The sequence below is a fragment of the Hyaena hyaena genome, unplaced genomic scaffold (genome assembly GCF_003009895.1).
Source record: "Hyaena hyaena isolate Hyena2069 unplaced genomic scaffold, ASM300989v1 scaffold_6, whole genome shotgun sequence".
Taxonomy (NCBI): Eukaryota; Metazoa; Chordata; class Mammalia; order Carnivora; family Hyaenidae; genus Hyaena; species Hyaena hyaena.
Genome location: NW_024080638.1, coordinates 885135 through 901025, shown reverse-complemented (window position 1 = coordinate 901025; position 15891 = coordinate 885135). Strand labels below are relative to the sequence as shown.

The 15891-nt window shown below is 37.3% G+C and overlaps 1 protein-coding gene across 3 annotated transcripts in view; it reads right to left on the bottom strand.

Moving 5' to 3' along the window:
- Positions 1 to 15891, bottom strand: part of FKTN (fukutin) — a 70415-nt gene that overhangs the window by 24044 nt on the left and 30480 nt on the right. For all 3 annotated transcript variants that reach the window (XM_039239850.1, XM_039239844.1, XM_039239855.1), the window contains 4 exons: positions 12005 to 12282; positions 11193 to 11325; positions 4241 to 4370; positions 1213 to 1346 (listed from right to left, as the gene is read on the bottom strand). In XM_039239850.1, coding sequence (XP_039095781.1) covers positions 1213 to 1346; positions 4241 to 4370; positions 11193 to 11325; positions 12005 to 12282 — 675 coding nt within the window. The remainder of the gene's footprint in view (positions 1 to 1212; positions 1347 to 4240; positions 4371 to 11192; positions 11326 to 12004; positions 12283 to 15891) is intronic.

Here is a 15891-nt window from a genome sequence, read left to right as displayed (position 1 = left end):
CCTTTAATAAGCAAGTAAAACTATTAGGAAATAAGTCTCTCATTAGAATCAATAATAAGTACTTAAGTAAATGTGGTATCATAGAAACCCATATACATACCATAAATCATTACATTATGTACATGAAAAAAAGAAGAAATAAAAGTTAAAGACACAAAGAATTCTGAGAGCATTTCCCTAAAGAAACTTAACTACAAATAATTATGTTCCCATTAGACTTGGTGCATCTATCTGTTATGGCACTAATCACATAATTATTATGTGTTTTTTCCCCCAATTAGACAGTGAACTCCTAAAGAGAAGTGCTATCACATATGCATCTTTGCGTCCCAGGTGCAGAGCACAGTGCCAGCCATAAAGTGAGTGTTGAGTAAACATTCGCTGTATGCCTGGAGTTCATTCTACTGCTTTGACTTTGACCTCCGGAAAATATTTTATCAAAAAAAATTCTAATAAACTAGAATAATTATAATGGAGAAAGTAATTTTTCTGTGACTAATCATACTTCTACTTGCTTTCCAGGATAACGCCTCCATGGGAAACAGGCAAATTAAGAGTAAGATGCTTGGACAAAAAAACAAGTAAGAGGTTTGCAGGGAATCATGGGCGTAGGGCATAGAAATCATATTGTCTAAAAGGAGATTTCATTTAAGTGATGATGACCTATTCCTAGTTGAACTCTGAGAAAATTGCTATGACCCAGAACCTGTGAAATAAACAAGAAATTCAAGTACTATTTGAAATGATTCTGTATTTCTAACCCTTAGCCACCAAAGGACCACTTCATGTTGCTAATAATAACAATAATAATAATAATAATGCCTAAGAGAACTCATGAAATTAAAGGACTCATGAGAAACAACATAACTTCAGGTAGGGTACGTAGGATTCTTAACGATTGTGTTAATTTTATATTATCTGGTGTATTAATTATATGTTATATTGTTATCTAATATAATGGCGATAAATTCATCTGTAAGAGTTCAAGACCCTTTTCTCCTTCTCATTTAGTCAGTAAAAAGCCAGATTTTCTAGTTTTCCTTAAATAGTGCAGAAAGTCACATAACAAGCTTATGCTGAACTCATCCTGGTGAATACTGAGTGATCAAATGATATATGCAACATTCTTAACCATCTCTGAGCTGTTTAATATAAACTTTACTTTTGAAAAGACATGTTACTTATAAAATAAAGAAGATTTTTATTACTGACCTTCCCAAATTTGTGTTTGAGTGGAAGTCCTACATCCTGAAATGCTGAAATAATATCAGATTTATAATCTTGTATAAAAATACCTAGGTCAACATCTTTACTATAAGGAATAATGTTGCATTGCCGATACCATCCTAAAAATAAAAAAGAAAAGACACAAGAACATTTTTTAAAAAGTCAGGAAAAAATGAGTCATTACTGTACAATCTTTTTAAGAATGGATTTTTTTTGGGGCACCTGGGTGGCTCAGTCGGTTAAGCGTCTGACTTCAGCTCAGGTCATGATCTCACGGTTCATGGGTTTGAGCCCTGCATTGGGTTCTGTGCAGACAGCTCAGAGCCTGGAGACTGTTTCAGACTCTGTGTCTCCTCTCTCGGACCCTCCCCTGCTCATGCTGTCTCTCTTTCTCTCCCAGAAATAAATAGAACATTAAAAAATTTTTTTTAAAAGAATAGATTTTTTTCATAAGATTAGACTTAGAGTGCTTTATCAATATTATTTGAAAGAATTAAATCTCAAATTAAAATCTGTGTTATAGAAGCCACCTGTTGAAGAGCCTTTCATTCTTTCTTTCTTTCCTTATTCATTTTTACTGGTCTGAGCACTCAGCACCCTCAGAAACTTTCATTATGTATTTTAATTTCTAAATAAGCTATTAGCTTTAATAATGTTACCTGGGCCATCTATTTAAAAAAATTGAGTTACTTTTGAGAATGTTTGATCATAACCCCCTAATGATGAAGGCTGGCTTTGTAGAACTTAACAGCTCTGAACAGCTCATGTTTAATGGGTCATATAAAAAAGAGCAGTATCGGGGTGTCTGGGTGGCTCAGTCGGTTGAGCACCCAACTCTTGGTTTCGACTCAAGTAATGATCTCACAGTTTCATGGGTTTGAGCCCCACATCAGGCTTTGTACTGATGGTGCAGAGCCTGCTTGGGATTCTCTCTCTCAACCTCTCTCTCTCTCTCTCTCTCTCTGCCTCTCCCCCACTCACACTTTCTCTGTCTCTCAAAATAAATGAACCAAAAAAAAAAAGAGCAGCATCATTGCAGCAGCATCCTCAATTTTCAGCACACTGACAATATCAAAAGATATTTCTAGGTATATTTACTATGTATCTACTTCTCAATTAGGTGTTATAGCACTATTCTAAAAAAACCAAAATCTTAATACTAGTAAGGGCTCTTGGATCTCACCTAGTATCCTTCTAATTCTTTCATCCAAATTATTCAGAAAGTAAATAAATGTCTACAACTGTCTTTACAGGTACTGCTATTGGGCAAGACTATTTGGAATTCTAAATTTTAATTTCATTGTACCACAGATCTAAACATCTAGGATGGGGTCTGTCTTTAGCTTGAGAAAAATCTATATACTCCATATCTATCAAAGAATCATAAACTATGAAAAATGGAAGACTCCTTAAATGCCATCTAATTCAACTCCCTCATTTTGCTCTTAAGTGAAGAAAACCATGGGCTAAAAATGCAAAACAAACCATGACAAGTGAGTAAGAGGTATTTCTGATGACATCATCTATAAGACAATCTTGCTTCAAAAAGTTAAACCTTAAAGCATATATCACATAAATGTGTGAGATGTACTCTCTTTTTCTTGGCTACTCTTAGCTGCAAACTCCTTGACAGGAATAACCATGAGAATTTCCACAGAGCCTAACCATATATCCCAGTTTCCGCCTGTCATATCAACATCATTACTAATGGCACTCCTTTTCACTCTCAAGAGTCTCTTGAATTGGACAATAAATTATATAGTAACACTATAAAAACAGGAGAATTAATTTTTGTACAAATAAAGTTATAATCAAAGAATACAGTTACAACCAACTATAGTTATAAACAAGAGGGAATAAAAACAATTAAAATTTAAAGTTCTGGGGCGCCTGGGTGGCTTAGTCGGTTAAGCTTCCGACTTTCGCTTAGGTCATGATCTCGCGGTTCGTGGGTTCGAGCCCCGCGTCGGGCTCTGTGCTGACTGCCAGCTCAGAGCCTGGAGCCTGTTTCAGTCTGTGCATCCCTCTCTCTCTGGCCCTCCCCTGCTCACGCTGTCTCCTCTCTCCTCTAGAAATAAATAAAACATTAAAAAAAAAAAAAAAGAAGTAAGTTAGACCTTCTTAGTCTATCTTCCATATTTAAAAAAATAAATAAATAAAATAAAATAAAATTTAAAGTTCTAAATACTGCTAAGTTTCAAAGGAGTTTGATACAATGTATAGTGGAAAGAGATCCATAAATCTTACTCAGGTTCTAATAGCAACTTTACTAAAGACTCTAGAAAAGTCCATGTTTCTCATCTCAGAATGAACAGAATGTGGAAAGGCAGTGATGTCCAACCAGTGATACTATCAGTGACTTGGAAAAGATTTGTGGAAGACCGTATGCTATGTCCTTTAGCCCTCCTATCATTTGTGTGGTGTGTTAAGTATAAGAAACAGAATAGGGGCTCCTGGGTGGCACAGTCAGTAAAGCATCTGACTTAGGTTCAGGTTATGATCTCATGATTTGTGTGTTCGAGCCCCACGTGGGGCTCTGTGCTGACAGCTCAAAGCCTGGAGCCTACTTCAGATTCTATGTCTCCCTTTCTCTTTATCCCTCTCTGGCTCATGTTCTCTCTCTCTCAAAAATAAACATTAAAAAAATTTTTAAAAAAAGAAACAGAATAGAGGTTTTTTTTTAAAGACAGAACAATCTTTTGGGTAGAAATAATAAAATGCTAATCGAAGGATTACCCTGAGATCAAATATAGTCTAATGTTCTGATATAAATTTTATCCATGACTTCCAGTTTTTGGTAAACACAACATGGCCTTCCTAACTCTCTTTTATGCTTCTGAAATTAATGTCTTTAAAGAAATCAATAAATTCCTGTTCCATGCACTACGTTTATTCTGTCTATAAATATGACACTTCTAATATCACTGATGTTTTGTCATCTCAAGCAATCATCCCTAAAGGCAAAGAGGATGAAATGACAAAAAGACAAATGTAAAGCAACAAAGAATTTTACCTAGACAAGTTCCACTGCTCAGCCAGAACCGTACTCCCAATTTCTTTAATGTTCTGGCTGCTAGTTGCAACAATTCCTTTGCACTCCTCCGAAAGGCCATGGCTTCCACAGTGTTATCATCAAGGTACTGCTACAGATAGAACAGTCAACTATTACAGCCATTTCTAAATTGCTAGAAATACTTCTGTGACATCTGAATTAAATTTAAAAATTAACCCCATATTATACATTTTTCTATTATAAAGAAATCCAGTTTCAGAGTTCCTTGTTAGTTGCACATTTATAAGACTACAGGTGTAGATTCTAGAAAAGACAAGGTAAAGAGGGAAGAAATGTAACCAGGATTCCCAAAGAATGAGACTTGCACCTTCATCCACTCTCTCCTCCACATCACAATCTAGCAGACTAGGCAGTTAGGAGAAAAGAAGACTAATTTTGAGAACTAATAGCGTATCTAAACAAAATGCATTCAGGGATGTTTTCGTGATTCACGGATTCAATTGGTCTTTCGAGACTGCAGAGTGTAGTAAAAAAGAGTCTGGGATTTTGAGTTAGATTATCTGTGTTCAAGACCAGCCCCTCTTCTTCCCAGCTGTGATGCTGGGCATATCACCTCAGAAGAACACAAACTCTATGAGGAAACTGACTTCATTTTATCACTTTATCTTCAGTACCTGATGAGTGAGGGAATGAGAGAGCAAACCTCTCTTACACATAGTTTCCTCATCAGTAACTTAAAGGATAATAATTACACTCTGCAGGACCACTGTGAAGATTTGATGAGACAATGGATGACAGAAAAATGTCTCATAAATTATGAAGTTCTATATAAATATCATCATGATCAACTACTTGGTTGTGCATTTCTAATTTTCTTCATTTTTAGAGTACTCTAGACTGAGGAAAACACTATAAATTCTTCAGTGATGCTTCACTACCTATGGGTCAAAATTGAAATTTCTTGGCTTAGCAGACAAAGACATTTGTGTTCTGGTCCCTGTCTAATGGTCCAGTCTCATCGCCACCCTCCTCACACTTCGTAATACAGCAGTAACTTCTAGCTCCCTAAATATGTCACAACTTTTCAAGCTTCTGTGCCTTTTACAGATGTTGTTTCTCTTGTCAGAAATGCTCCTGACCAACAAAATCTTTTAGGTCTCTGTTCTCCCCTTTGAGAAACATTCCCTAACTTTCCAAGGAAGATGTATGCATTTACTCTTCCAGTGCTGCCCTTTTGATCAACATTTGAGGAGCAAAAAATTTTATTTGTCCTAGATACAAAGACAAATGAAAGAATCTGTCCAATGAGTTTATAATAGTTGCCATATAATAAATATGATAATTCTTATGTTTAATTCACAGTGTTGATTTTATTTGTTTCCTCCGCTAGGCTGTAAAGATGGCTCCTGGAGGGCAAGTACTAAACCTCTCCATCACTGTATGTACAAATTTAGAACGGTGCCTGGCACATAATATGTGAACACCACATAGTGGTAAATGAGTAAATGAACTAGCCCCTGCCTATAATATCCTGTCATTCTTCCATAATATAACAGGAGAAAATATGGGTCCTGGAGGGATTCTTGGGATCTTTTTTTTTTTTAAGTTTATTTACTTATTTATTTATGGGGGGGAGGAGGTGGAGGAGTAGGGGAGAGAAAGAGAGAGAGAGAGAGGAAGAGAGAATCTTAAGCAGGTTCCATGTTCAGCAGGGAGCCTGATGCAGGGCTCACCATCATGAGATCATAACCTAAGCTGATATCAAGAGTTAGCTGCTAAACCAACTAAGCCACCCACCCACCCTGGGACTCCAGGGATCTTAAGAAAAAAGTATCCCTAGGTAGAAAGTGGGCTCGCAGAAGGGAAGTTGCCTTCTCCAGAGCATACAAATTATGCTTCAAGATGAGTATCTTCAGAGTCATAGCTTCTCTTTAGAACATATGACTGGAGGGGCACCTGGGTGGCTCAGTCGGTTGGGCATCCAACTTCGGCTCAGTTCCCGATCTCAAGCTGGTGAGTTCGAGCCCTGCGTTGGGCTCTGTGCTGACAGCTCAGAGCCTAGAACCTGCTTCTGTGTCTCCTCCTCTCTCTGCCCTTCCCCTACTCACATGTGCTGTCTCTCTCTCAAAAACAAATAAACATTAAAAAACTTAAGGAAAAAAAAAAGAACATATGACTAGAATGAGAGGCACATGTTCTTACCCTTGGTATAGTGGGAAAGACTGGAGACCCAGGATTTAGTCAATGCTCAGCCAGTAATGACTGTGTGGCACACTGAAACCTCAGTGTTTTTTATTTTTTAAAGGCAAATACTGGCCTTATTTCACAGAGTGACTATAAGGGTCAAATTAAATAACAGACATGAAAACTCTGTGCTTGATAAAAATGTTACTCTGATAATTACATCCTACTGAGGCTGCCACCTGCATGGATATACTCCCACTTCTGACATACCTTTCCTAACATGACATTCCCAGAAATTCAATTTCCTAGAATTGACTCTTATATGTATTAAAGTGTATATACTTATAAACCTTTTGCATTTGTTATGGATTTTAAAAATTAGAGTATGCATCATTTTTTCTGCTTAAAAATGTTTTATATCAATCTTGGGCTTACTATGCCTCTAAAAAAAGACAAAATCCCAATTTAAATATCATGTTCATTTCATCTTTGCCATTCAGGCAACCTTTCCACAAACCTACCCCCCTAATATAGACTGAAAGTAATCTGACAAAAGGAACCCACTCATTTCCTCATAGATAAGGAAATTAAGGCTCAGAAATTTGCCCAACGTCTCACAAAATTAATAGGAGGAGGAGGATAATATAGCTTTGTAGATATTTCTATGCCAGGTGTCCAGATACTTCCATATTTCCCTCTGGTTTTTCACTGGAATGCAAAAGACTAGACTGGAACCCATTAATTATTTTTTGATGGTTACTGCTGAAACAAATCAAGTTGAGGAAAATGTAAATTATCCCATTTCTAAACTTCCTGGTAGATTTGAGAAAATAATTAAAAGTAAATAAATCAAGAGAGCATTTCCCATTCTCCTCCCCTTCCCTTCTTGAACTATTCACTGTTAGAACCATCAGGTAAGGCAGAGCAAGAAAATGCACATGGGTGGCCCGTAGGAGCCTCAGAGCCTGAGCAAGTGATGAGGGAACCACATGGAGGGGCGTGTCCAGCACAGGGAGGCAGAGTGAGAAGTGTGTCCACAGGTGGGGTCAGCCCAGCAGGAGATTAGACGGCATCCACGTGGGAGATGGGACAGAAGCAATGACAGGAGACTAAACAAATAAATATATTAAGAGTAATAGGAGTTACGCTTCTGTTTGAGAAGGGAATCACAAATAAGAAAATAAGCCCTATGGGGTTTAACTGAAACATAAATTAGTTGGACTGTTGGTATCAATGTGAATTCACGCATCTTGATAGACAGATGGATATAGAAATAAATACACACGTACGCGCGCACACACACACACACACACACACACACTCACACTCACTCAGAGGGTCTGTGTGCAACAAAACCCAAGTAGCAATGAGCACACCTGGCATCTAAACCTTCACTTCTGAATCTTTTTTTTTAAAGTTTATTTTATTTTGAGAGAGAGAGAAAGAATGCAAGCAGGGCACGGGCAGAGAGAGGGAAAGAGAGAGAATTCCAAGCAGGCTCTGCGCTGTCAGTGCAGAGCCCTACGTGGGGCTCGATCTCATGAAACCTGAGATCATCGCCTGAGCTGAGATTAAGAGTTGGACACTTAACCAACTGAGCCACCCAGACACCCCCAAACCTTCACTTCTAAAAGGAACCAGGACTTAAAGAAATGGCTGATTCCAGGTTTGTGGCAGGAAAATTACAAGATGAACCTAAAGCACCTGTGGCAAAGAACAAGAAAGTGCTAAAAAACTGACAAACACAGGTCAAAAAGACAGAAACCATCAAAAACGGGTTCCCACTGGCCAAATATGAATCAATTTGAAGATAATGAAAATAATGAACTATAACCTATTGAATAAAATAGGAAACTGAGTTCATACTCATGTAAACAAATAAATTAAAAGATTGATGATGAGGGGCACCTGGCTGGGTAAGTCAATTGAGCATGTGACTCTTGATTTTGGCTCAGGTCACAATCCCAGTGTCATGGGACCAGGGCCCTGCCTCAGCCTCCATGCTGTATCTCTACCTCTTTCCCTCTTCCCCACTTGCACGCTCTCCCTCTAAAATAAAATTAAAAAAAAAAAAAAGGTTGAAAGAAAAAGATTTATGATGATATTGACAATATTTTTATAGTTTTAAAGTAGCTTCATGCCAAATTTCTATTAATTACAAAGGGAAAAACAGAAACTTCACAGGGTTGAGATGAGCAGACAGCACTTTAGTCAAGTGATCAATGTTACAAAGCAGTAATGAGACAAATCACAACCACACAGCACCTGATAGCATGTAATGTAACGTAGTGGTATTCCTACTACAGGTGTATAACCTGAATCTAACATGAGGAAAAACAAACAAACCTCTAGATGAGGGACAATTTACAAAACATCTGCCTGTAATCTTCAAAAGCATCAATCACAAAAATTTAAAAAGGACTATCAAGCCACTTCAGATCAAAGGAGACTAAAGAGATGAAAAAATTAAATACAATCTGTGATTCTGAATCCTTTTATTATATTTTATTCTGAACTGAATTGTTTTATTACAAAAACCATTATGAGGGCAATAAGCAAAACTTGAATGGGGATTGAATGGTGACCTAACATCCTGATTTTTGTATTAAGACAATGTAGGACAATGTTTTTTTGGGGGGGGGAAAATACTAAATTATTTGAGGTTGTGTATATGGTTGACAACTTACTCCCAAATGGTGCAGGAAAAAAATTATTTGTATTTTATTTACCACTTAACTGAAAGTGTATGTTTCAAAAAAAATTATTAAAAAATAGAAAATTAGAGGGTTGTTTTATGAGCTCTATGAGATTAGTTCACTGCTTGTTTTACACCGGGCATTGTATTTAAGACTGTTTGGCGCCATCAAGTGTCCAAAGTTATGTATGTTCACTTTAATTTGAAAATGGACCTTCTTGGTATTTTCAATCATGGTTCTAACATAAGAAGTAATGAAGAAAGAAACATTTAAGAGAATAAGAATAAAAAGAATTATCATCCTGATCAGGCACCCTACATCAAAATACCAATACAATAACAAAAGAGAAAAACAGATTAGAAATCACGAGTATATCTTGCTACAAGTGAAGGACACAAATAACATGATAAAGAATGAATACAAAGTTCCACCTCATCTTACTATAAACATAAACCTTCGACAGGATGGCAGTCTTGTTATGTGATGGTGCTTTAAACACCAAAACTACCAGGCTAACTATGATAAGGCCTCTAAGCATCTGACATTCATTTTCTTTACTCAAAGCCTGATTGAGTGCTTGCCCTGAAAATTTCAAAAGAACGAAAATATGCAATTAAAAAATTTGATACCATCCTAATGATGTACCAATATTCTGAAGCATTTCACATTTTTCACTGCCTTCTCACAAAGATGGACAAAATGAATTTGGGCAAATGCATGGTAGCGAATGGAGAAGTCCTAATAAGTGTCTTTAAAAAAGTCATTTGATTCAGATGAGCACCTTATTTACCATACATTTTTCCAAATTATAGGATCTTTTCTTTGTGCCAGATGCTGCTCTAGGTACTGGGGCTAGGGAAGTGAATAAGAAGCCTACCATCAATAAGTGCATTATCTAGTAGGGGGACAAGACATACATTTGCAATCTATTGTGGGAAATGCTCTGACAGAGGTGGCAACCAGAATAAACTCCCGTAAGGCCAGGAAAGTGAGTGGTCAAGCTCAGGCAGCAGACTGCATCTCCTCTGCTTCTTATTACTTCCTATGTGGTGGGGGTATGATGCTCAGCACTTGTTGACTAGTCCACACATACCATTTTCCAGCTTTTTATCCATGAGGCTGACTGGGTATGTGTCGTAGCTCACAATTACAGATTTAAGGGAATTGGGCTGGGAAGACCCACCTGTAAGGCTGTCAGGCCTTGGTCCTGGGAACCAGCACAGCCTACCAGAAAAACCTTGCATTTGTGGGTGCAGGGCACTCAGCCAGCGATGACACAGCTGGGACTTCACCTCCCCATTTGATTCCCATCCATGTGTCTAAACCTTTCTTGGAAGGGAACCCCAGAAAATAAAGGGCAAGTGGAAAGATCAGGGTACCAAAATCCCACTGTAAATCTGACTGTTTTCACTAGATTTCTGTTTCAAGTCATCTCTTAGAGCTGAACCTTCATGCCTCTCAAAATCATCTTTACATCCCCAGGGTCAGCAGAGTTCCTGAGAAAATGGTTTTCAATAAATGTTTATTGAATTGAAAGCGAGAGCAGCAGAATAAAGTAAAGTTCAAAAAGCACTGGTCTCTGCGTAGCATTTACCTTCAAAAACCTTCATAAACACAAAACATTCATATTCATTGCCAACCCTCTGAGAAAAACTGCATTTTCCATGAAACCTTTCCCAAATCTACATGGTCCATCTTCTATAGTGGCTTCATCCTATGTGGGGCGCTTCAAGAATGTGCCACCTTTGAGAGAGTTTATGGGGTATCCTAACTGCAATCAGAGGCCAGTGCTAACCCTACCAGAGTCTAGCCCAATAAGACAATGTCTCCACAAACAACACACCATTCAACTAGGAGAGAAATCATTTCCTAAGGCTGATGTTTACTCTCCTAAAAAAAAAAAAAAAAAAAAAAATTGAAATAAAACAATCTAGAAGAAAACCAATGAATCAAAAAAGATGTTCTCTTACCTATTTTCTATAGGCCCCTTCATCTCCTACCCCTCTCTGGAAATATTAAAAATAAACACACCTCTTTTAACTTAAAAAGTACAGTATTTGATTATTTCTAACCTGAAAGAATGCTCGAGCTTCCTTATACCTACACTCAATAAACCGAGAGTGTGGTATTTCTTCTAGAAAGTGCACTGGATCTTTCGGAATGAGAACTTCGAGTCCATCAACAGTAATTTGTTGTAACTCTGGCCTGAAAGCAAAAGTGAATATTTCTTATAAGGACTTAATGCATAAAGCTGGCAGCCTCTTCAAAACATATGGCATAAACAAAACAGCTAAACATCAGGCGTATTTTCCTCAGTTACCACTTTTTGAGATCTACTCCCTCAGTACCTGTCAAATACACAATGCAGCTATGTTAGCTATAGTCACTGCATGTCCATTACATCCCCAGAACTTACTTGTCTTATAACTGGAAGTTTGTACCTTTTGACAACTTTTAATATGTAAGCAAATATCCATGAACATACTTTCTCCTGTGTTTGCAGGAAATATACATATATATATATTTTTTTTAATGAATATAATCAAGAGCTATATTGTTTTACGTATTGCTTCTGTCACTCAACATTTGTGGAATTCATCTACGTTGTTACACAGAGCACTAATCCATTCATGTCCCTGCTCTACAATACTTCACGGTAGGAATATACAAAGTCTGGGGGGATTAAAAACAATGTTGTTATGGACGTTCTTATGTGTATTTCCTAATACTCGTGTGCATGAGTTTCTTGCTGTTGGGTATTTACATTTCAAAACTGATTTGTGTAAATTACATATTAGATTTAATTACTAAATGTAATACAAGAGTAAGAATTCATGACTAGACAATATAGGTTTCAGAACTCCCCTTTACATCCTGAATTTACCTGTCAAAAGCTCCAGGATAACGGCCAAACTGTAACTTTCGAAAAGGGACAAATTTCCGGTCCATGCGTCCTTTGAGTCGTAAATGGCCATGCCAGAGGTAGTTGCCACTCCTCTCATGAAAGACCACCAAGTGGATGGCATGATTAGCCAATCTGCAGATGTAGTGCAGGGGAATTTCGGTTCCAGAAAGTGAGTCTATTCCATCCAGCCGGGGATCTTTGCTCTCGATCTTTAGGCACTGAAAGCCCATATTTTCAGCTATCCGAAACCAGCCCTCCTAAAACCAAAGAAACATCAAGCTTAAATATTTATAACCAAATACTGGTAGCAAAACTAAAGAGATTTTTACACTTATACCGAGTCAAGCCATACTTATTTTTTGCTAATCTGCTCTTTGCCCAAAGATTTCAAACTAAGGGAGACAAGGGGGAAGGTGGTGGTGGTACAATAAAGGAGAATACCAAAAAACTACATAGCTCAGCACACATGTTCAAAGACACCCTTTATGAAAACAAATATCAATTTCTTTCTTGGAAAAAGAATGCTCATTTCAGTGTTCTCTGGTTAGGATCTATAAGGCAAATGTTAATATAAGGATAGCACTTAAGATAAAACTTGTAATTTTCAATTTAACTTCTATTAATCTCTATCTTCAAATGTGCTTCAAAAAGAGTACTTTCATCTCATATTTTGTATCCCAACACCTTAAACTGCTATTATAATAGAAGTCCATCATGATGCAAACCATTAGAAAATAAGACGGAGGCATACAAAGTACATTTTCCAACATCATTAGCTACAGTATAAATCTCATGTAATAAAATTAATCTCTATGGTAGATTTTTAGTCCTAAGATCAACAACCAGTGCTATGGATGATTAAGCAGTATAAATTATTGAGAACACCTGAGATTTTAATAGTAGACTTTGTAATTTCCAAGGAACCTGTATAAACATTATCGCATTTTCACATGATACCTATCATATAAAATAAGTAGCATAGGTATGATAGATTGAAAAACAGACTCATGGAAGTCTAAAAAAACAACAAAGTAACAGGCAGAGCCACTGCCAGCACTTAGGTCTTATGCAACCAAATCCAAGTTTCTTTCTCTTCTTAATACTACCTCTCTAGTCTCTATTTATGTAATGTGTATGAAGCTCATTCACATTCATTATCTCATCTAATGCCCCCAGAATCTACTTGAGGTCATCAAGGAAGATATTATTATACGCAGTCTACAGTTAAGGAAAACAAAGTTCTAGGTGGTAACATCAGATTTTATTAAATTAAAAAGCTGTGTCTATAAGTTTGTCTTAAAAGCCACAGCATTCATAAATATTCTTCAAGAGTACTTTATTTATATCACTTACTGCTTCTGAATGTTATTTGGATTAGCTGTATCCTCACCCATGCTCTTGTAAGAGACACAGACTCCGCAGTATTGATTATACTGCTTTTTAATGGTCTGTTTAAACTCCCATCAATAAACTGCAAGTTCCTCAACCATAGGAATCAACAGAGTGACTCGTACTCAGCAGGTGCTCAATAGATGTTTGTTGTTACTTTCCTCTTATATGAGAGAAAGTGTTAATTCTGGTAGAGAATGTTAACTTAGCAATGACAACTGTCTTCCCCTTTATGAATATAGAACTAGATTGTGCCCTGGTCAAAGGAATGTGAATGGAAATATCATATAACACTTCGAGGCCTGGCTTTACAATCTTCATAAAGTGGTCCATGCTTTCCCTCTTATGTCTGCATCTAGGTAAGCAAAGAACTCCCAGGTGGAAAACCCACACAAACGAAACAGCCTATATCCCTAAGTCACTGTTTAGAGAAAAGACATCCAGAAATATCTCTGACGAAGAATATCCACCGTGTACTTAGGTAAAGACAACTACTCCTTTCTTGTGCTAAGTCAATGAGATTTTAGGGATTTTTTTTTAACAGCACCTAATGCAACTTATCCTCGCAAATCCAATTTCACCTTAATTCTCCCTATATTAGATTGATCAACGGTGGGACTCATCTTTTTCTTTTTCTCTTTTGGTCTGCTAAGAGATGGAAAGTACTGAGTAAGGGTGAGAGTAGCCAATTCAGAGAAGGAATCCATGGTACAGTATGAAAGAAATGCATGATAACTTAGTAAATTCAGGAAAAATTTTAAAGGCCAGCCAGACCTTGAAGGGGAATCAGACCTTGGGTTGTGGGAGAAAGACTGACAGATAAAACAGGTGAAACTCTGAAATGGCTTATCTTATAATCAAGAGAGAAAAGTCAGAACAAAGTACTTGGCTCTTATCAAACAGAGCAAAGGGCTAGGTCAAGGCTATACTGCACAAATCTACTTCCAGTTGCCTTTGGCAGTCATTTGTTCATTTTATTGTCATGGTAATAATAAAGAATAATTACATGCAAACTAGGTCTATAATAATGACATCTAGTGTTCTAATTAGCTCTACCTTGGGAGACGGTTTAGGGAGGACTATCCAAGGGCTCTATGTGCTGTCATAGATATAAAAGGACAAACATGAACCTGTGTGCTTATTCTAGGTATTACAGACCTTTTGCTTCCTCCACTGACTCTGGTCATATAAATGTTGCCAATTATGGCATATTTCCTTTCTTCTCAAATTCTGGTTCTCAGAGGTGCCTGGGTGGCTCATTCGGTTAATCGTCTGACTTTGGCTCAAGTCATGATCTCACAGTTTAGGAGTTCAAGCCCTGCATCAGGCCCTGTGCTGATGGCTTGGAGTCTCGGGCCTGCTTTGGATTCTGTGTCTCCATCTCCCTCTGCCCCTGCCCCACTTGCGCTCACTATGTCTCTCTCAAAAATAAATAAACATTAAAAAAAATTAAAGTACTGGTTCTCAAAGCAAGTGGTACTGTATCCAAGAGGCATTTAAAACATTTGTGGGCATATTTTTGATTACCATAATGTTTAAGGAAGACACAACTGGCATTTAGAGGTGTAGGCCAAGAATACTAGACATCCTATAATCCAAAATATGAAATTTTGCCTTGTGTCCTGAATAATTTCAAATGTTCTATCAGAAAGTACCACAGTGAAAAACTTATTCATAATCGTCTGAGGCCTCTACTTCCCAGGAATACAATAGCCATGTTAAAGGAGAGCAATTTACTTTTTTGTTATTGGAAATTGCTCACTGTTTTAAAAAACCACATTACTAACAATATCATTCATAATATGAGTGTATATTTGAAGCTAATTACATTCAAAGATCTAACTGAAAAGTGCAACTATCTGAATTACTTCATTATTCTTTCCAGTGTAGTCATGACTGAGCATTTATATGCTGAAATACACATTTCCTTTTATTTCTAATTTATATTATAGTTAAGACATTATATTGACTTAGGGGATTATGTATTAGGCAGGATATAGTTTTTATAAACTTTAATTGGGGAAAATAAAGGAACAATATAAAATACTCTTTGTAGAGAAGGTTTATAAGCTTTGTAGTCTTTTTCTGTGAGGAAAGAGTCCAGTAGAAATAGCCAACAAATCCTCACATTTAGGAGTCAGTGAAATAGCTGGCATAGCCTTTCACCTTATGGTGAAAGTCACCAGTTTATGAAGCATGGACATAACAAAAAGCCTCCAAACTGGTTTCCAGTGCCTCATTCTTAAATAGGAACAAAGATCAACCAACACTATAGAAAACCTGTGCCATTCAAACTAAATAAAACAAATAACCATTTAGGGGTGCCTGGGTGGCTTAGTCGGTTAAGCGTCCGACTTTTGCTTAGGTCATGATCTTGAGGTTCGTGGGTTCGAGCCCCGCGTCGGGCTCTGTGCTGACTGCCAGCTCAGAGCCTGGAGCCTATTTCAGAGTCTGTATCTCCCTCTCTCTCTGACCCT